At 29.0% G+C, this 23,855-nt stretch overlaps 1 protein-coding gene across 2 annotated transcripts in view; it reads right to left on the bottom strand.

The window, feature by feature from the left end:
* Drep2 (DNA fragmentation factor-related protein 2) overlaps nucleotides 1-19,582 on the bottom strand; it is a 124,688-nt gene extending 105,106 nt beyond the window's left edge. For both annotated transcript variants that reach the window (XM_089215961.1, XM_089215960.1), the window contains exons 1-2: nucleotides 19,432-19,582; nucleotides 13,868-14,155 (exon numbers count right to left, since the gene is read on the bottom strand). In XM_089215961.1, the coding sequence (XP_089072087.1) occupies nucleotides 13,868-13,879 (12 nt within the window). In that variant the 5' untranslated portion in view covers nucleotides 13,880-14,155; nucleotides 19,432-19,582. The remainder of the gene's footprint in view (nucleotides 1-13,867; nucleotides 14,156-19,431) is intronic.
* Between the last annotated feature and the right edge of the window lie 4,273 nt (nucleotides 19,583-23,855).

The following is a 23,855-nucleotide window of genomic DNA, read 5'->3' on the forward strand; positions in this document are numbered from 1 at the left end:
ATTAGGTGTGAATTTTTTTTCCCCATTAAAACTTTGAGGTTTATAATATTATCTCGTCATATTATCAGTATAATATAATATAATATGTGTGATAAAGAGCCACACATGATATAAGCTTACCCGTGACGTGACTAATGAACATTCTTTTCCCTCTAAGCTTTGTCTCACATATTTTAATAACGTTTGACTTGCAGTAATTTAAATTGAACACAAAGAAATAATGCTGAGCATTAAAATACCCATTTTTTAAAAATAAATTTAATAATCAATCAGTTCAAATTATAATTCTTGAAATATTCAAAACATAATATTCTTTTAAAAATCTTTAAATTTTTTGAATAAATTACAACTACTAATTGATCAGCGTATGTCCTAGCTAAAATGACGATACAAAACTTCTGTTTTAGAATGACAATGTTTCATTCATATAGTAAATATCTAATTATTTGGTGGACATTTTTTTTTTTTTTTTTAATATCAATGTATCTTATTTAATTTATACTTTGAACAGTTAGTTTTGGGTTATTAAAATGCTAAATGGATATTATAATAATATAGTCCTTATAAATAGTTTTTCAAAAATATAAATTACAGAGTTGTCATGAACTGAAAAACTACTAGTTTAAGTTTAAAGATACGCTTAAAACAGAAGCTTAAATATATATTCACTAGTATACTTTTGTCTCTCTGTGTGCCGTGCATAAGAATTCGATAATGCAATTTGTCAGAGTATATCAGATTTTGCAAAATAGTTGAAATTTCGTTCACTATTCGGTGTCTAATATATCCAGAAGGTTTAATTTGTAGTTTGCCCCCCCCCCCCCCCCCAAAAAAACCGCTATTTTGAGGTATCAATATCTACCTACACAATAAAAATATATTTTATTTATCCTTATATGTTAATATGATATGTATATATGATGAATAGGTTTAACATTTCCTGTTTTAATATTTTATATAATATATTTTGTAACTATAGAGAATGAAACGCTTAAGTTTATTGCAATGGCTGGTTAAAGTAATACTTATTAGAATATTAATCTTAAAACACATACGTATACGGTATACGTACGATGCAGTAGACGTATATGGAGAAGCATAATATTTTATTCTATATGCGCGGCTCCCACGGCGGTGGCAAAAATGTTTGTTCGGAAATCGCGTGCAGAGTTATTCGAAAAAAATATGTTAGAAATGTCATGAGTTCAAAAATGTATTATTATTTTTATTCTTATTATTACTATTATTATTACTACAAACGTTCTAACTATGTTTGTTGTGAGCATTAAATCAGTCTCTACGTGCCACTATAATATAATATAGACCATATAATTTATTCCCTGTGAAAAAAATGGGTTTTTTTTCCTTTTAAGACATTGTGCAAGCGTCTCCAAGATCGCAAAAGGTAGAATATTATGTATTTTTTCTGATAATGTAAATAGTTCTTAAATATTTCGAAAATGTCTGATTTTCCGTTATTGGAAAATCCTGTATACTATTTCCCTGTTTTCATCGACCTCAAATGTTTATTCAATTTTTTTTTTTTCGTTGAATATTATTAAAAGAAACAATATAAATTATCTCTGTTTAAAGAAGAGAAGTTATAGTGCTTTTAGATGGTGACAAAACAAATTAAATTCTTTACTTTCCGTACACTTAGTATATAAACCTTCTGTTTGTTAACGTGATTTATATAATATATTTTGACTTTGAGACAATGAAAAAAAAGTTCACGCTGCAACGAAATAAAAATGATCATTGGTGGAGCATTGTTTAGGTAATTTATTTTATTTTGTTTGAAATTAATATTGTATATATAAGTCCACAAAAATTCTTTGCATACCTTCTGGAAATATTTTAAATACAAACCTGGCCTACAATGGTCCTGTATAGAATATAGACTTTTTATACAATCGAAATACTAACAGAATACATTTAAAAATCTCATCATTTTCTTATATTATTTCATATGAAAAATGTTCACCACAAAAAGTTTATAGAACAATTGATGATATAAATGTTGACAAAAATATTGCATATAATAGGTACTAGCTGGGTCAGCTGTCCATAAAAAATTACAGCTCTTAAATGATTTGATACATTAATTGTACAATTCGTTATTATATATTTGATGTAATGGTGTTAAAATATTTTTTTTTTTTAAAACAATAATATTTAACTATTTAAATCATTTAATAGTGATTGGTAAGTATTTATTATTTTTTTTTTTCTTACGGATAACTTATAATTGTTATCAAATATAAACAAATGTGTGTTTATGATTTTAATTCACGCAGGTAAAAATATAATCCCAAATAGTATAAAATACATAAGAAAATTATATCTCATCATAATAACAATTGTGTCTTATTGAACTAGTGGTAACTATTTATATATATGTTTAAAATATACTACAAGTACAAGATAGGTGATTGTATATTCTTTACCCAATGGCAAACATTTAGAAACAAAAAAATTTACGTAACGTCATGGCAGTATTCATATTCATTTAGCTGCAAATTATAGTAGGTAACTGCAACGACGTAATACCATAGAACAGATTTTAATTCTATAAGTTAGAAGTAACTATAAGAAAAATCTATCTAATTAATAGTAACTATAAGTAAAACTTTGATCAACTTTTTAACCTAACCATAATTTCTAAACGCTCAGCCTTGCGTTTTCACACAATAAACATTGTTACCATATTATATTATAGGAAGACAATAATTTCATCAACAAAACAGTAATATTTTAATAAATTGTAATATAATAAATAATATATGTGTTTGTGTATGTGTGTCTATTTTATGATTATACATCTGAGACATATCTGGGGAAAATAATAAAGAGGTTCAAAATCTAATACTCGACTTTTGGTCGTTCTGTGTGTCAAACAAAATCCAAAAAAGGGTGCACATTTTTTTTTAAGCAGCGTATTTGAATGCAGAACGGGTATTAAAACATGCAATTTGTAAGAAGAGGTAATGATGACTTGTAGTGCCAGGATGATTCACCAACTCACGAGTGCCTTTGACATTTAGAGGGTGCTGTAATGAATGACGTTTTAAATTGTAATTCAATGATAAACCATTGCGTATAGACGATATTTGTAACAATACTGAACTTATGAACTTATACTAATAGATCGCTTTTTCAGTAACTAAGATTCTCTAACAATTAACAATTATTTCAATAATAGTTTTAGGGAAAGCTAAATTTTTTTTTTTAGTTATTACCATTATTTAAAAAAAAATTTCAATTTTACTTCTGAAAAAATATAATTAGATGAAATTGTTTATAAGATATCTCCGTCAAAGTTAATGATCTCAGAGCATTGTTTCAACTAAAAAAGGTGCCTGTAGACGAAAACGAAAAAAGAATAAATAAATAAATACACGTCATTATTGTAAAATAAATAATATTATAATCATTGATACACTAAAAAACTTGAAAAATTAAAGTTTTTAAATTTTTTATGATAGCGTGGGTCGTACGTACATTTTTAATTCTTTATTTCATAGCAGAATAATATTTCCGTAGTAGCTATTTATATAAAAAATTAATTTTGGATGAGGGGCTTATGTAAGTAAGTATTGACAGTTTATGGGCGCTGTTGAGTGGCACTGAGGGTGAATACTTTGTAAAATGTTGGTTCACTACCTCATTCATCAAAAACTTAAAAAACATAAATTAACTATTTCACTTGTTCAACATTTGATTTTGTCTATATAAATACTAAGAACAATATTCTAATATACTTTGGAATATGAAATTAAAAATGTACGTTTTAGTCTATAGTTTTTAAAACATTGAATTTTTTAAATCAAATAAAAAATTGAAAATTTTAAATTCAACAAAATGTTTGTACAAATTCGATGACGTCCTCAACTATTTAAACTGGAAATGAAATACGAGTAAACACTGAACTAGGATCTTCGCATTAAATACCATGCAAATTTGAATTTAATTCATCTTTTAACATGATAATAAATTATCCTTCCGATCTTCCCTTCTGTCAAGGACCAATACTATAAATCTAAGTTTAAGTTATGATCTACGTTTCTATTATGCATAACATGTATCCGTGTTTTAAGTATTAACTAGAATATATTATTGTTTAGATTGATGTTTTGTATAGATATTATGAAAGCATTTTGTTATTTCCAAATAAAAATGCATTCAAGGCCAATGGATACAAGCAAAAAATAAATACCTTGGTTAACGAAAAATTTTTAAGATACTAACAAGCAACGAACACCAGTTTCGACAAACTATAAAAGTATTAAAATAGCAAAAAGTCAAGTATCACGAATACCAACTTAAAGAAGAAAAAAAGTTTCAGTTATTAATTCGTGGATTACATCCTGCAACTAACCCTTGTGATATTAGTGGTGCATTATCCGAACTAGCATACCTTGTACATAATGTAACAAACATTCAAATCAAAAAAAAAGTCTGGAACCACAAAAAAAAAAACAAATATATCTATGATATTATTACAAATTTATGCTATCAATAAATAAAAGTGGAATCTCCATGGAAAAAAAGAAGTGCTAAAATGCAAAAATTTCCAAGCTTTTGGCCATACTCAAAACTGCTGTTCCAAAACACCAAAATGTGTAAAATGAAGGACACACTTTGCCAAATTGTCTTAAGTTTAAAAAATCAAAGCCAAAATACGCTAATTATGACGAAGGATACACTGCATACTGAAAAGGACGGGTCATTCATAAAAATACTGTAGAAAAAGCTCACAATCAAATAAATGAAAAATGAAACTTTCAAATCATATATGAGTAGTCTCGTTGCGGCAGATAATATCGATTACCTATTTTTTATAACCACTAGACACATGAAGAGACCTCGTGTTCAGATACGACTTACCTATAAGGAAGACGGCATCTGGGAACGCAGTGAAGAAGAAAAAGCAGAAATATACGCTTGACATCTTGAACATAATATAATATTTAAACACTATTTAACATTGACACTATTGACTCTGAACTAGACATTTTGCAATATCAACCACTTAATACATCATGTAAATAAATTAAACATTAAACATTTCACTCCGTTAAAAATGTCTAAAAAAATAGATAACAACTTAAACCTAAAAAGCACCAATATATGATAAAATAAGTTCAGAAATAATTAAAGAGCTTCCAAAAAAAAGCTATTATTCATCTTATGCACATATACGATGCCATTCTGCACACGAAACTCATTCCAAAGAAATAGAAATGGGCACAAGTGATCATGTTGTTCAAACCAGGAAAATCACCAGAAAACATCACATCATACTGGTCGATATCACTACTTCTTCCAAGTTGTCTAAGCTCTTAGAGAAATTTCTGATTAAACGCTTAAAACCGATTGTAGAGGAAAAAAATCTTATTGCTGCAGGACATCAGTTTGGATTTTGCAACAAATGTTCGACTATCGATCAAATACATCGAGTTACTAATGTGATTAATAAAGCTCTTGAAGAAAAAGAGTATTTCTGTGGAATATTCCTTGACGTAGCCCAGGATATTTACTAGGGATTCTTCATTAAACTGCGTGATTAACTGTCACTTATATTGTGTACACTTCTAGTATAGAATCATACTCGACTGGCCGCCAATTTCAAGTCATACACGAAGAAGCGATAATCGGGTAGATAGGCATATCAGCTGGAATATCGCAAAGTAGCGGTTTAGAACCTATCTTATACCTATTCTTTACGGCTGATAAACCAAACGATTACAACAACACTATAGCTATGTTTTCCGACGATACGGCATTTTTTTCATCACGTAAAAATCAGCTCACTGCAACTGATAACTAACAGAAGTCAATTGACAAAATCTTTGCCAATACCAGATGCTTGGAAAATTAATATCAATAACGATAAATCTGTACACTTTAGCAACACATAACGTAAAATCGAAAATATCATAATAATACTAAATCAATTACCAATCCCACAAAAAGATTCGGCTAAATATCTTAGAATGTACCTTGATTCTCGTATAAACTGGAAACACAGCGTCCGTCAGAAAAAAGTTCAGATTAAAGAAAAATTGCAATAACTTAATTGGTTAGTCGGACCGCACTGTGGGTTAACCATCGAAAACAAACGTTTACTATACGTAACTAACCGTTATTATAAAATCTGGATTTAGGAAATTCAAGTATGGGTTTTGTGTGGTAAGTCTAACATAGATTTAATACAAAGTTGTTAAACATCGCACTTCAGACCATCACTGCAGCCTGCCGGTTCGAAATAAATAACGCAATTCACCGTGATATGAGGCAGCCTACACAGTAGCAGCCGAAATCCAAAAGTTTGCTTTCAAACTCGAGAAGAGGCTAAATCACAATGTCGATCCAATGACTAGGTAATAAATTATTAAATAACTTCAATGACATCAGACGACTTAAGCATATGAAAACATATGACGTAGGAGGCATCTCATTGGAAAAGACTCCATCAAAATATAAAAAATGTATAATTTTAGTGAGTTTGTAAAATACATATAATTATTAAACATATTTATATAAAGCTCTTAGAGTCAGTTTAAATAATAAAGTCTCAGAGTATTTGAGCATTTAAAAAAAAAAAAAAAAAAAAACGATGATCTATTTCACTGTTAATTAACGAAAAAATAGATTTAAATTATCCGTAATTTAAAATAATTAATACCAATATTATATTGATTTATCACTTAATATTAAAACTAAGTTATTTAACTAAATATTTCAGAAAAAAAAAAGTATATAAATTGAAAATGTCCGTGGCACGCTATAGACTGCCTTCTTCTATTTTCAAATTAATCCATATTTTTAAAAATTATTAAATAGTTATGTTTTTGAATTGAATAATATTTATATGTAAATTAAACTTTACAATAGTATTAAATATGCAATTTAAATCTTAGAGATTTACAAAAATAACCTATTTATGATGGTTGAAATATTAAAGTATTTTACCAAATAGTAAATAGTGTTAATTATACGTCTTAGTCAAGTTTATATACATCATAATCACCCGATAACTTTATGTACATTTAACGTAAATCAATAAAACAATATTCTGTGTAATGGTATTTTATTTTTAAGCCAAATGGGTGTAAATTCTAAGACCAATCAAAAGTCGAATAGATAATACAATTATTAATATAAAAATATTGTGTTGAAATCTTTAGACATTGGATACTTGCAATTATTACGAAATCTTACTGTTTGTGCATTGTAAATTGTTTATTATTTCGTACAATGTCGAACATTAATTTAAAAACTGTAAATTATTTTAATAATTTAATATTACTGGAGTCCAAGTAATATTTGGTATAGAATGGTGAAGACAGACATTAATAATAATATCAAGAACTTAATATTTTTCCACCCGCATAGTGATTTCAAATAATAATTATGCAATACACACAACGTAATTATAATTGAGCTTTATTTTGATATACTTACCTGTATTATTTATATTTGCTATACAACTAGAATAATACACAATGCTGTATTTTGCTCGGATAACCATCGTTATATACAACACTGATAAATATAATTTAACCATAATTATTAATTATATACCTACCTACGTTTATGAAACATAATTATTATTAGGTTTTCAGAGTGCGTGCTGTTAATTAAAATGGAAACATCAACCTTTGGAATCAATTTATTGCACCAACCTTTAATCACGCCAGTCATCAGTTATTTATTGAATCCATATAATATTTACATACTTATAAACTACAGTCATATGTATACTATACTATCTTATAATACATGTGTTAGATACTTGAAACGTGCTAGTAAAGCTAACATCTCAGATGTACTTACCCTTCCTAAATATTATATAATATTTAATATCATATTAATATTAATTCATTCTAATCGTTGAATGAATAATATAAATATTTTAAATGCGATTTTTTCATCATTATTATTTTTTTTTTACATAACTAAAAAATTAATATTCTCACAGGCCGTTAAAAATAGAAAAAAAATTATCTTTCAAACATCAACAAATATTATCATCTGCGCCCTAATTTAGGTAGAGGGGAGGAGGAATCATATGGTGAGTAGTCACATCTATTTTTCATTATATTTAAAAAATTTATTAGAGATATCTATAAAAGTCATGTCCTCATAAAGTTTTCAAATATTTTATTTTACCAACATGTTGATTTGATTTTTTATTTTCTGTACAATAAAGCATATATAAGTAATGTGGGAACAGAGCTTACCTATGTGTTTCAGAAGTACCTCGCTCCTAAATATTATCATATGATTCCTTTGTAAATGAATAATACATTATTTTATTTTGATCATGATTTGATTTGATTTTTTATCCAGCTGCTGTTCTGATCAAAAGAATAATTTTCTTACCTCCGTTAAAACAGAAAAAGAAAAATCTTTCGAATAGTGTCTGCATCCCCATTATCTGGAGGCAATCATTAGACGCGCGATGCGTATATATAATCTTCAGGGACAGCGATCACAGCCTCACCGTTTCTATTTCTGATTAGATCTTAAAATTATATAGGTTATTATCAATAGGGTCATAGAGTGTTGAAATATTATATTATACCAACATTATGGTATATTTTTTTTTATCGTCTAGGCAGTTACACCTAGGTATAGTACACACTACACGAGAACGATGAATTTAATATTATTACAGAGGGTGCAATGAAGTATATTATATTATCAAATTTTATTACATATTTTATATATCTCAGTGAGAAATGAAACCCAATATATTGATGCACAAGGACCCTTTTAATAGAATTTTTGAAAACGGCTTTTAGGCACGAGAAGGGTTGTTAAAATTTAAAACTGCAATATTATTTCAGTTTTCCTTATGCCGTAGTGTACGATATTAATAATATGATTGGTTGTAAAAATGATTAATAAAAACCATATTTATTTATATTTTATCACGATTAGATTTTTGAAGTCAAGTTATCAGTTGCCTTTCGATTAAAAATTATACTTGAAATCACAGAAGGGGTTTTAAAATATATATATATATTTTAATAAACGTGTCAATATAATTGGCAATAATAAATCTTGAGAAGTTAGAATTTGTATTAAATATAATTGAAAGTGTAAGTATATACAAAGTTTAACATTAAATAGTTTACAAGTTTAAGTTAAGTTAAAAATTATTTATTTATACATTTTTTTAATTTATCGGACACCATAATTTGTATTAATTTTCTAATCAACTTAGCTAGTTAAAGTGACTACTGTTTAAATCAGTTAGTTTTTTTAGTTGATTTAAAATTAACCTATCAAATAAATATTGAATTTTTTTTTAAATGTTTGGTTTTAGTTTCTTTATAACTGCTGCGTAAAATATAAGATTTTAAACAAAAATAATCTAATCGATACTACTATCTGTTATGTTTCTTGATAAAATAATATTATATGGAACAAATAACAATGTTTAAGTGGTCTACGCACCAACTAATAATAGTTGATTAATTATTTTTAACTTAATATTATTTTCTGTATTAAATCAATCTCGGCGTGCTTATTTGTTAACTTTAACTATAACTATATTTTAACTCCTAACTTAACCAACTGGCTTTTACTTATGACTTGGCTTAATTATTCTCATTAACTTGACCACCTTCTTTTGGTAACAAAAGTAAGGAAGTGGCAACAACTAATGTATAAGCAATACCTAATAAGTCTGTAATAAAAATAGTGGTGGAAAATCACTAAAAAATTTACATTTTGGAAATCGTAGAATAAAAAGTATATTTTCTTCTTATACGACCGTGATATTGCTGGTTTTAGTACCTATGCGTATTTGATAGTTATTTGATAAACATCTGACAATCTGATGAGGCACTTGTACAGAATGGGTATATTACATAGGTGGGCATCAATTGTCACTTCGTATAATGTATAATAATTCGGGAATGGAGTTCACACCGTCGCGTCGTCACGGTAAACCTGAAAGATTTAAGTGAGGTTCACAACTTTTCATCTCGTGAAAAATACTTTTTTATTTATTAAATCATGTTTGTAAAAAATTAATCGTTTAGGTACCTATTTACCAGACATAACACTAAGAATACCGTGAAATATATTATGATATTTAACTTTTGACTGTTTGATTATATTCTAATTCGGTTGATTGGAATTTGGAGCTTTAAAATCGGTGGTATGATCCTGAGAACCTGTCATGTTCGTATGCACGGAGCCAAAGATAATTTTCCGTTTTAATAGTTTTTGCAGTTTTTTTACTCAACAAAGTTATCTAAAAAAACAACGGAGAAAATTTAGTAACCACTCTACTATTCAACAGTTATGGGTGTCGAGTGTATCTAGTCGTTAAGTTTTTATTGCAGTGATGTAAATATATTATGTTAAATTGGAATTCAGTAATGTATAAAAAATGCATTGAAAAAACAATTCTATGTTTAAAAACAGCATAAAAAATGTGTAAATATTTTAGAATTTATATCATGTACCTATATAAAATGTTAATATAAACATTTAGTAGGAATTTCAAGAATTATTTATAAAGATATTCGTTTTTGTTTCAATACAATAAATGAGAAAATAAATTTTGCGAAATCTGGTTTTGTGTAAAAATAATGGGTTTCCAAATTATATTAAGGTATTGTATGTGAATACTTTACCTTTCACTCCTCCTTCAAATTATACCAACTATATTAGTATTTTCCTAAAGTAAAAAACATAATGAATTTGAAAATCTAAGAATTTTTTCGATTATAACAAACACAAAAAACCACACACATGCACAGACATCATTGTTAAATCAATAAAATTATAGTTCTGTTCAGAATCTTAAAATAAAGTCTTTCTAGTTTTTTGGAATTGAGATTATCCACTACCTATCGTGAGTTTTCTTAGTAGTCCATAGTGGGTAAAATATTGAATAATACTGGATTAGATAATTATGGTGATAATATTCTAATAATTTATTATATCAGTCACATTGATTATTTTAATTTATTAAAATTTTTGAATATACGACACAACACGGATACGATTATTGTGAACCTCCCTTGGTGGTACCGCCGTGACGACGATGGTTACACGTCGTTCAAGTGGTCTTAACCGCACGGATGCGGGCACCACGATATTATAAAAGCCAGTGACATAACTACTAACAGATATGCGAATGTAATAATATTATTATAATAATATTGTACTGTGGTAACGCTCAACGGGCAATTATTATTCAGGAAAACAGATTTTTGACATGCAAGTATAAAATAACTATTGATTATTACAATATTATGATTTATGGGTAAACGGACACTTTGTAATATCTATTGTTTAAGTTGCATACCGTGGACACTTTGTGCGGTGAATATAAATTATTAAAAATTGATCGCGGACACTTTGTACGGTATAAATAAATCTGAAGATATATTTTACAAGATAAGATAAAATCAAATTGCTCAAAACTTTAAATTACGAGTCGTTATCATGTTTGATGACATCAGTAAAACATTATCTCTAAAATACACTGCAAAAACCAAATTACAAAACTAAATTCAAAAATGTTTAAATAATGGTACCTATATGACAAGGCCATTTTAAGAATAAACAAATGAAATATTCCTTGTTAAAAAGTGACTTGTATGAGGAAAGTTACTACAAAGCTTTATGAATTGATGAGTTATAATTATTATAAATCATAATATTTTCATACTTATCATTTTTTGTAAATATTTTTATTTATGTCTTACTATAAATTATTTACAAAATGGACTAATTATAACCACGATTCGAGTGATAAAATATTGAAATATTTGAAAATCCGAGCTATTTATTGTAGAATAAGAGTTTGTAACTCATGAATCGAGTTCAAACTAGATTTGAGTAAATTCACGAAGCCTGTACATAGGATGAATTATTTAAATAACTATTATTATTATTATTTTTTTTTTTTTATGTCTGTTAACTACCTGTGTTTTGTAATTAAAATTATGTGATATGCTTGATTTGTTTTCTATCTAAAATAGTGCAAAATATTCTTGGTTTTAATTTTCTCTAGGTGGCCGTATAAAGTGTCCAACAACCGATTTATGACGTTATTATAATACACATAATATTTTTATACAAGTCGACCGTGGTCATAACTATGATTCTTATCAATTATACTCCGTAGTCATGTTTGGGCAATGTTTACTAATCGTTCGAATGATAACAAACGATAAGTATCTAACAATCTAACGGCTAACCAAATATATTAGGTATATTCAAGTAACCAATAGTTAATAGACGTGGTGACGTTATAAAATATGAATTAAAAAAATACTATTGTTTTTTTTTTTATAATTTACAGTGTCTAATATTGTATAGGAATGTATTTTTATTTTTATTTAATAATTTTGTTGGATTGTGAATGAACATGAAACATGTGACTTAAGTACAGGGCCGGATTGGTTAGGCGAGCTACCGAGAAAATCTCGGTGGGCCGCTGAAAAAAATGTCGATCGTAAGTGTTTGGGCAATTATTTCATAACACAAATTTGAAAACATTTATTTAACTCTGTGCACTTCGTCAAATCTAGATCAATTTATACATTTTTATTTGAAAAAGGCCCCTTTTAGGGCCGGTTAAAAAACTAAAACTCGGTGGGTCGATGTCTTGTCTATCCGGCACTGCTTAAGTATATATAATTAGATTTATTTAAGTAACAAAGTTATAAGTCAAAATTATTTTAATCAAGTTACAAAATTAAATATTGCTCAATTTCCTGTACACTTTAAAGTTTCATATTTATGTTGTGTACGGACAGTAAAAATGCATAAGAATATTTTGTTTTTGAGCAAATAAAATATATAGCCCAACAGCTGACTGTCTGATACATAATCATATTTGTTTAAATCCTTCCATTGATTTAAATTCGTGCAGGATATGCCAATGCCATATTTGTATGAAGCTCACAGATCTATAATTTTCTTTGTATTCATATACGAAAATCGGCAAGTAAGACAAAGGTCTGACGGCAGTCACTATTTTATAATATTATAAAATCTTAACAAGTATAGTAATGTTTAAATTACCTAATTAGTTATCTTTAAATATCTATAATATAGGTATTCTCGTCATAGGCACGCCCATTGTCTGGCCAAATAATAAGCTTTGCACGGCGTGCTGAGAAACCTGAAATGGCAGGGATAAATTTTTCTCAGAAAATGTTTAACTGTGGTTTATAAGTGCCAAATATTAATGGCTGATTCTCGGTATAGGTTACAGAATATTAAAGATGAGTTTTCGTTTATATTATTTTAAATTTATGGGATTTTATGACGTATTAACTATATATTATAATACCTAATTATGATTCAAATAAATACCTATACAATAATATGTAGGTGATAAGTACATCACACATTTCCATAAGAGGCTAAAGCCCCCGAATCTACGCCTGTAACTATCTTATAGTTTATGCGGTCGACATAAAAATAATATATTCTCTGTGATTAAATGTGCGTGGAAGTGATGAGAATTTGTAAACATTGCCCAAACATGGCACTGATAATCGTAATATTATATTATTCAAAGTTCTTGTATCTATAACATGGCGTCGGCCATCTACTATTAATATTAAAGTTATGATATTATATACGACTTGTCAGTGGCCGACAACGATAACGCTAAGTATTAACGATAATAATTGTATAGTACTATGTCATAGTGAACACCCATCGCATTCTCCAGTCGGGAGAACGATGATAATATTATTATTATATTATCGGCGATGACTGCAATCGCCGCAATATACCTACACGGGTGACGGTGACCGCGATAAAATACTATTTTGGACGGCGACGTGTAAATATGATATTATACTCGGTAGGTACTCACTTCCCTCGCCATCACTCCATAGTATCTCGAGCTACGTGGTTATATCAGGCCCCGGCCACTCCGCGGCGTGACGTTTGTCCGAGGTCGCGGTCGACGGCGGTACGCATCACACCGTTGACTACGGTCGCCGTGTTGACGGTGGTCACGGTGGCGGTCACTGTGGTGGTGGTGGTCGTCGTCGTCGTTGTCGTCGTCACGATGATGGTGTTGTTTTCACCGCCGTCACCGTCTCCCCGCGGCACCACCGCCGGTTATGCGAGCGTGTATAGGGCGTCACGAGTGCACCGCCTACAAACAAAGACCGTCACAAATTAATATAATAATATTATTTGTTACGCCCGTGACATAACGATAAGAGGATAAATTCGTTATGCTATATTATAACAATATTATATCACGACAAAATCATAGCGTTGACAGTATTATATCGGTATACCACCTACACTATATATAGCAGGGGTCACCAATTAATATTTTCCGCGGGCCACATTAAGAATTCGGAAAATTCTCGCGGGCCATAAAAATTCAAAGTACCTACATAATATTTATTATAATAATATGCCGGTTGACCAAAAATATTTTATTTCTAAATAAAATTATTGGCTTTTTCTCTCAGTCTGCGGCGGGGTTGGTAAATTGAGTCCCAAATGACGCTAACTCGGTAAATTGAGTCCCAAATGACGCTAACTCGGTAAATTGAGTCCCGGGGAAAAATAGGTAGTACCTAGGTAAGTTGAGTCTCGAAAAAAATAAGGTAGTAGGTAATTTGAGTCCCAGAGAAAAACGATTTATATGCATTTAAAATTTAAAAATATGCACTATAAAATTTTTATCTGTAATTTGTGGACATTGATTGACTGAATGTATATGATTTTGAATAAAGCAACATGCATTTTTATTAATTATATAATTATTTTTAATATTTTTTATGCAATAAAAATGTATGTTGCTATTTTAAAAATCATATACAAGCAGTCCACAAATCACAAATAAAAATTTTATAGTGCACATTTTTAAATTTTAAATGCATATAAATCATTTTTCCCTGGGACTCAAATTACCTACTACCTTATTTTTTCCTGGACTCAACTTGCCTACTACTAATTTTTCTCCGGGACTCAATATACCACTTTCAAAATGTACCAAACTTATCTCGGACTCAATTTACCTAGTCCCGTCTGCGGGTCGGTTAAAATGCATTCGCGGGCCGCCATTTGGTGACCCCCTGCTATATAGTATTTAACTACCGCAGTTGGTGATTGCTCACAGGTCGTGTGTATATGCGCACCACTTGAACGGCATAGCGTTGTGGCTTAAAAAAGATTCTGAGCGGAGACGGTTTATTTGTCTAAGATATTTTATAGATTTTTAAAAATTTTTAAAAATTTTCAAAACTTAGATTTAAAAAGTCGCTCAAATGTTTTGAAAATTGTACCCTGTCTAGGTAGGGATATTATAAGTAAACAACCCAAATTTCAATTTTTACAAATGTTTTCAATCGAATTAAAACAAAAAAAACCTCCCAAAATTGAAAAGTCTATAAATAGCTCAAATATTTTCCGAACTTTGAACCGTAAGGAACAGAATTCAAAATACAACAAAAAAGAACCCTTATTCATTTATCATTTGAAGCAATATTTCTGGTAGAAAACGTCGTTCGTAATTTATTATTTAATATTATAAAATCGTGAAATCGTACGTTTTTTCTCCTTAAACCACTTTTATTTCAAGTACCGTTTCGAAAATCAAAAAATGACCTTAAGTACCAGTTCAAGAACATTACCTTTCAGAAAAGATGTTACACTTGATACTTTTGAGCAAGTGTAGAGGGAGAAAAAGTGTTAACAGTATAAAAAAGAAAAAGAAATAAACATCGTTTTAAAACCAATACATTCCTCGATCCGCTAAGAACCTAAAAATGTTGAATATATTTTATGTATTAATAATATATACCCTCATCATACGTGCGTGCATATGCGTAGATGCGTAGAAGATTTCGATTTCCATCAAAATATGTCCACATTAAGATTAATTCATGTATTTTTATAATCATGTAGATACCCATACTATATTTATCAATTTATGTATTTGATACATAATAATATTATGGAACTATTAAATACCCGTGTACCGACTATCAGTATGCTAATATATTTCAGTATATATACATATCGCGGTCATGATGATATTATATTATATCGATATTTCCGAGGTATAAATATCGGCATTACGGGGTAAATGTGTCGGAATCTGCTTTACTATATTTTGGAACTTACCAGATATAACTGTATACTGCAATAATAACTAAAAAGTTCAGCAATTATCTAACACGAAGTTATGATAAAACAAATTATTTTAAGGTGGATTATTTGAAATTAGCCAATCAGAAACACTGGTAATGGATGATATATTTTATGATTCCGGAAATTATTGTCGAACTGCACTATCTTTAACTAAACCAAACCGTTTGAAATAAATTAAGATTCAGAAAGCTTAAAAAAATAGTGTGTAGTCACTACTCTTGGGTTCAAAATTAGGTGATGTTCGACTTGCGCTTGATCCGCTCATCCCATAGAACTTAAAAATATTAATTTTAATTGATATTAATTATCTCATATTTACGTGTATGGGACGAACGATTTACTTTTAGATACGATTATGTTATTACGTAAATAATTAAATTATAAATAACCACAAATACCTATATACTTCTTTGTTATTATTTTAATTGTACTTAACTATATTAATATGTAGTATGTTGACTACAGCTCGATAAACATTTTTTTTAAATAACTCATTTTAAATTTATATATTAATTAATAGTCTTGAAAAGTGAAGAAAAAAATGTGTTTTTATTTTTAAATTGTAGCTACCTATATTATATTGTGCAATAATAGTATAATAAAACAATTAACTTTAGCAGTACCTATATGTATATAGAATTTAAAAATACGAATTATTCTCTTGGCCGTCGAAATTCGTTAACAAATAGGTTTTATGTAACGATCGGAGCGAAAGCAATTCAAACATTACCTTTTTTTTTAACTGAGTGCAAATCGGACATAACCGTTTTTGAATCCTGGTACAATTTAAACATTACCTTTTTTTCTGTCTCTATAGTGCAACTTAAAATAAATAAATGCGATTCGACCTTACCTCGTCGTCTGTCACAACTACTATCTACCGTTTCAGATTCTACGACATAGATATGTACCGATATTAAATTTTAATACCATCAACCCTTCAAAAAGTGTTTAAATTTGGCTAATATAGAATATATGTAACTGATGATATCTATATCATTGTCATTGTCGCAACTATCTATATGTGACTATTAGTAATGTATTTAGAAGTAATGGGCGAGTAATGTGGGGGGAGGTGTATTGGATGGCAAATGTCTTAAAAATTAAGGGGTGGCAGCATTTCTAAGATCAACCTACAACAATTGCAGTTTATCGTCATTCACAAGTTTTATGTAAAACTATAGATTATTTTATATTTATGAAATATAATATTTCATTTTTGTCTTCATGCTTGGTAAAATATTATTGATATGGTCTATAGGACATGGATAATTTAAAATTAGGTTGCTGCTGATGTTGCTATATTGTTCGACAGCCAAAATAATTATTTGATTTTAGGAATCTAATTTATTACTATAATTAAATTAGAAATACTTAGTTTTATTTTTCAAATTTTATTTCTAAATTAAATAGCTTGATGTACCTATTACTGATTGATATATTTTAATATTTTTCTTTAAATGTATTTAAATTTGTTGTTGATGGTTACATTAATTATTTTGGATTTTGGTTAAATATTCAATCAACTAGTTTGTATTACTTGTAAAATAATATTGCACATTAAAATTATTAGAGAAAGAATACTAGTTCAAATAATGTGAATTTCTGATATGAAAAAAAACTAAAAATGTGCATAATATTTCTTAAGTAGGTACTATAGGTTCTATAATATTGCCTACTTAAAGCAGATAATTGTTTTATGAAGGAGGAATATGAAGATTTGATTTTCCTGCAGTACCAAAGTTGAGTATTGTAAGTTCGTGGAAATATTTGTACCATAATTATTGCCAAATTATCACTGTTACCTACTAGTGATGGATTTTTTTAATGGGAATAATAGGAGTGTGATCAAAACACTAAATACATCTCTAGATTACCCAAACTCAGATTTAGCCGCTTCTACCTATTTATTTTTTTTACAGTTTTAATACTTGCAAGTAAATTATTTGCCTAAAATATACAAAGAATCATTACATTATATTGTTATTAACATTTAATTTTTTTTTTTTTTTTTACTTTAGCCAAAATATTCCTTCCTCCCCAAAGAATCTGCAACATTTTTTCGTAAACGCCTACCGTACGACTTTCAGCACAATATTCTAATATTTTATTATATTTTTCCAATATTGCAAATATGTGTTTCTTATATTTCAGTTAATAATACCATGTAGCATACTATAGTAAAATTGTGTATTTTGTGTTATATAAATCATACATATTTTGCGTATCACACAATCGTAACCCACTCAAAGTACTATTATACTACCAATAGTAACCATTCTGAGTAAGAAGGTACCTATAAGTTATTATATATATATTATTATCTATGTTAATTTCTTGTTATAGGATGATGTGGATTGTCAACCCTTGACAAGGAATGATTTCTTTTGGCCGTACTTATACTTTATAGTAATAAACTTAATTGTTATATTAATCTAATAATATTTGTCATACTATGCCATGCCTACTTTTGATATAGACTTAAAACAGAACTATCATCATTACAAAACTCTATAATATAATATTCTAATGTAACAATTATATATAATTATATAAGAATTTTCGTATCCTATTAATAATCATTATATGTATACTAATTACTAGGGTATCTGAAGCCAGTATTTTAGAAAAATACATCACAATTAGTGCTAAATCTAAGCTTCGAAAGATCACGGTACAACTAAGCCCATTAAAAACAAAAATTGCTCATTATAAGTCATTTGATGCATTCAATTTATAGATTTTATTTGATCAAAGTTTAGACATGAATTTAAAAAAATGCATTTAAACTAGGTATAGATAGGTAGTAGGTACTTCGTGGATCATGCCTTGTCGTTAAAATTGAGTTACGTAATTTGTCATAAAAATGAGTCCAAACAGCACAAAAATATAAACGGATGCAGGTGATTTGAACACTTTTTTTCCTGACTATAATTCGATGTTTTCAATATTACATAGTTAATAATATTTAATCAAAGTTAAAAATCTAGAACATCAACCCAGCGAAGACTTCTAAAGCAAACTCGGTCTCGGGGGTCCAATGACTTGCACCTCCATCTGTACCCTCACCACCAATATCCATTCTTCTTTAATACAATACTAAATTCACAAGACATGTTTGTTGTGCGAGCGAGTGCATTGCGGATGGTCAAGAAAGGTCTTGCGGTAAAATGTAATACTAAGGTTATGTAAGTATAATATATTATAATCATAAAATAAAATATTAATAGTAATAAAATTAGAACTGCGTGACATGCTTACGTATTTGCGAGTTGGTCACGGCGACGACGACGGCGGCGGTAACATGTGTACGACGGAGCACCAGCGGCAGTAGCGGCAGCCCAGTAGCAGCAGCAGCGACGGCAGCTCCCGAGCAGCATCCGAGTACAGCAGCCGATCTGTTGGCTGGCCGACGGGATAGCGTGTACTGCGGGGCCGCGGTCCGAGGCCGCCGCGTGTCGAGCGCTCGTCACGGCCGGCGGCGGCGGGGAGGCGTGCGCAAGCTCGGGGGTGTGGTGGTGCCGCAGTGCGGTCACAGGTGACGAGCCAAAAGTTCTCTCTCGGGTCGACCGCTCTCCAAAAGCGCACGCTGCCGACCCTTTGTAGCCCTGACCACCGTCAAACCCTTATTGTCGTATAGCGACCCTTACTGGCGACCAACCACCCGCTACCCCCCCCCCCAAACCATCCTTCTCCGCCACGTCAACCCGTGGATGTAGATTTTCGATCATTTTTTTTCGTTTTTGTTCTTTTACTGTGGTTTTTTTTCTATGATTTTTGAACATAACAATAATAAATATTAAAATATTTAGTAATTATACAGCAGCGTTATTTTTTAAGCAAGCTTGCCCCCATTTTACCTTTAATCCCTTTAACACTACATTTATTCAAATTCTGTTTTTTTAGAATTTTTAAGTAGATATTATAAAGTCCATGTTTTCAAATTTCTGAAATTTTTTATACTGCTTAATGAGTGTCCTGTGACAATATCAATTTATATTTTTGAAATGAAGACACTCCTATTTTACTGAAAATTATTTAGTGGACAATTTTTTTTGAAAATGTTGATGTATCTTAATCAAAATTCTAATTAGTAGTTCTGAGTTGATAAAATGTTTATAATAAGGATAATATCCTTAAAAATGGTTTTATAAAAACAAAAACTAAAAGTAATGACGTTAGGTGTAGTATTTATTATACATGGATCATTTTTACAAATTATTTATACACTAACTTTTTCAAATCTTCTAAGCCTCCTATTTACTAATAACTTATTAATTTGAGTTCTCTGTATCATGAAACACATTTTTAGCTTACTCTGCTATTTTTTAAGCATCTCATAAGAAATATGCAAATGCTATAAAATCCCAACCCTGCTAATAAGCCTATATTACCATTAACATATTATTCTTAAACTACAAAGTTAATAACTCATAAGTCATAAGCTACTAGTTTGAATGTTTATATAGATACATAAAAATACTCAAAAAAAAAAAAATCTGTTATTAATAAAAAATAAAAAAGAGAGATTTCTATCTGAAAAACTAAAGTTAGTCCATAAGTGGTTCAAAAAATTTCAATTATTCAAGTGACTTGAAAGGTGTTCAAGATAATTTAAAAATTCTGAAAATCTGAATTATAATATACCATGTACGCATAAGTTAACCATAAAAATAAGAAACTTAAAAAATTCACTGTATTTAGTATTAGAATTACGAATATGATTACAATCATTATAAATACCATTGAAAAAGCAACAACGCGTAATAATAATGATAACTTAATGAAACGAAAAAATTACATGCGTATGTATAATTATTGTACTTACCTGTGTAATATAATGTACATAGAGGTGGGCGAAAATTGAAGAAAAAAATTTACTAGAGATAATTCAACGCTTAGACGTGTTATTAGTCAATACAAACAATATATTGTAGTTCATAAATGCAACATTATGCTATTTAAATCTAAAAATTCAACGTTTATATGTTGGGAAAATAACATCGGTAACTTTGCTTTTATTTTGTCGATAAATTTAAGTATTGATTTTTTTTTTAATTATCCACACGCACCTATATGGCTATATAATAACTATGTGTGACTTTGAAATGTTTTAAATTATAACTAAAAATGTCATGAACCATGTATTCCGCTCTTCCTGTTTGTTGCAAATTAGACGTAGTGGTTTGGGAAATTACAAAATGTTTGTGTCGACTATGTTATATGGAACATTTATTTGTTAATTTTAATTTAAAATCTTTGTGTATAGCGATTGCAATTTGCAGCGTGATTAAACAAAACAATATTATTAATTAGTCATATAGTTTTAATCAAGTACAGTTTCCAGATGTATATATACATATTATATAATGTGTGTGTGTGTGTGTGTGTGTGTGTATGAACATGATTTTCAATTAACGCATATTATAATCATATATTATTTTCTTCAAAATAACAGGAAAATTAACCCAGATATTAAACGACGCGGTACTGTATTATATACAATCTACGACTTTAATTATACCTACGTTGTTTAAGTCATTATATAAAACTTATTAGTATTAGAGGATCGCCTGCCTAATTAAGCAAAAAAAAATACTTATCAACTCAACTTTCACTCTGCGACTTGCCATAGTTAATATAAATATAAATAGTTAATATTATGCACACGCCGTTCCACCTTTTTTTTTATGTATATATTTAGACACGGACACAGTTTGGTCGATGAGGACCATCCATCGCCGTGATTCCGAAGACGTTTGCGATGGTATTACTTATTATTAGTTATTATAACTAGATTTTGTACGCACGTATAATAAAATGCAAATTGCGTGTTGTTTGCATATGTATCTATATATGTACGTTTTCCTTGGAACACTTATATATTGCTTATGTTTATTTAATAATATAGCATTCAAATATGTACGTATAATAATATTGAATACAACCTACAACGGTCAACGATATAATATTGACAATAACGAATAACGACACAGTAAATAACAGTATAATAATAATATAATACAGACGTCTGTGCAGTATTGGTGAACAACCACTCGTGCCGTCAGTCGAATCCACGTGCAGTCACCGCATGGTGGCACAGGGAAGTATGATGAATTGACTTATATCTGTGGGGCGTATGAAATATTATGTGAATAAAGTATTCAATTTTATCGTTGTGGTATTATTGTTTTACATTATTACACAACGTACTTATTCACATGCGTAGTGTATTTGTATGTGTACGACGATTTTATACCTGAAATAACAATTTTAAACGAGCAATATTGTCAAATCCTCACCACGCATAGATATTATTGCGATATTATATATATATATATATATATCTGTAGATATAGGTACTCGGAAAAATACCGGAGACTTTATTCATAATAATATTATATTGATACGCCCCAACCCCCTCCAGCGATTTTTATTCGTAATCATTCACCCTCTGGCCTGGACGATAACACACGATGACGTGAATTCGTAGTCAAGGGGCGTACCACGTATTTTGTTTACCTATATGCAATATCCATAATATAATTTACCTCATAATAATATAAACAGTGTCTATATCTGCAGCTGCGATCACGGTTGACCAACATTTTTTGGGTTGAGAATTGAGAGGGGGTGTGCTGATTGAACTGGAGCCCATACGGTTTTGATAGTTGGTTATATCTTGTTATTTTAACAGTAAATACAGAATAAATAACCTTAAAAAATACTATCAAATGCGTTGCTAAAATATTATAACAATATTTTTACATAATTATATGTGATGATGCGTGGGTCAGGAATTATACGTAAAATATTTTAAGAAAATTTATTAAGAAAATTTATTTAAGAAAGGTGTAGAAAAACATAAAGTATTAGGTATTATCAAAAGAATAAGAGAACATCAATCATTTCAAAAATAATGTACATATATGCCATCATTTTTAATAACTGTTAAACTTATTATTAAATGTTTGAACTTAGTAATAAAAAAAAAAATTATTATCCTATTTATTTATTTTGTGCTCCCACAATATATTCTGACCAATACCCTCCATCTAGGTACTTAACCTCTATACTGTTGTTGTTATTATCAACAATTTCGTTGTCAAACAACTTCTTTAAAATATATATATATAAATATTTGATAGTTTTATAATTTCGCTTAAGTTTCTTACTCATTCGAATGGTTAGAATTAGTTAAACATATATTTTTAATTTCTTATACCTACCAAAGCCGAATATTATTCATAGTATTTTAATCTACAAAAATCAAATTACGGATAAATATTTAATTAGCGAAACAGCATTTTTTAAGATCTGATTTAGAATAATGAATAAAAATGAATGAAAATTTTGTTTTTAAATGACTTAAAATTATATAAAAACAAATATTATTATTATATTGTGTGCCTTATGTTAAATGAATCACCGCGTTTTTTAACAATTGTATAGTAATAATATGCAAGTAAGTAGAATTCTGAGACTGTCTCCGATAGTTAAGCATCTGAAATTAAATTGAAAAAACACCATTTAATAGCAAATATTTCAAGGTTCAGTTATCGGATACCAGGTAATGTCATTCGATTTAGTTAAACACACCAAGGATGAAGTGTTAGATTGGAAAAACATTTTCCTTTGAAAATGTATTTATATAAGCGTTAATCTAAAATACAGAATACATTGGT

Source organism: Diuraphis noxia, unplaced genomic scaffold (genome assembly GCF_037042655.1).
Source record: "Diuraphis noxia isolate RWA-SAM2 unplaced genomic scaffold, SU_Dnox_SAM2 contig0001, whole genome shotgun sequence".
Classification (NCBI taxonomy): domain Eukaryota; kingdom Metazoa; phylum Arthropoda; class Insecta; order Hemiptera; family Aphididae; genus Diuraphis; species Diuraphis noxia.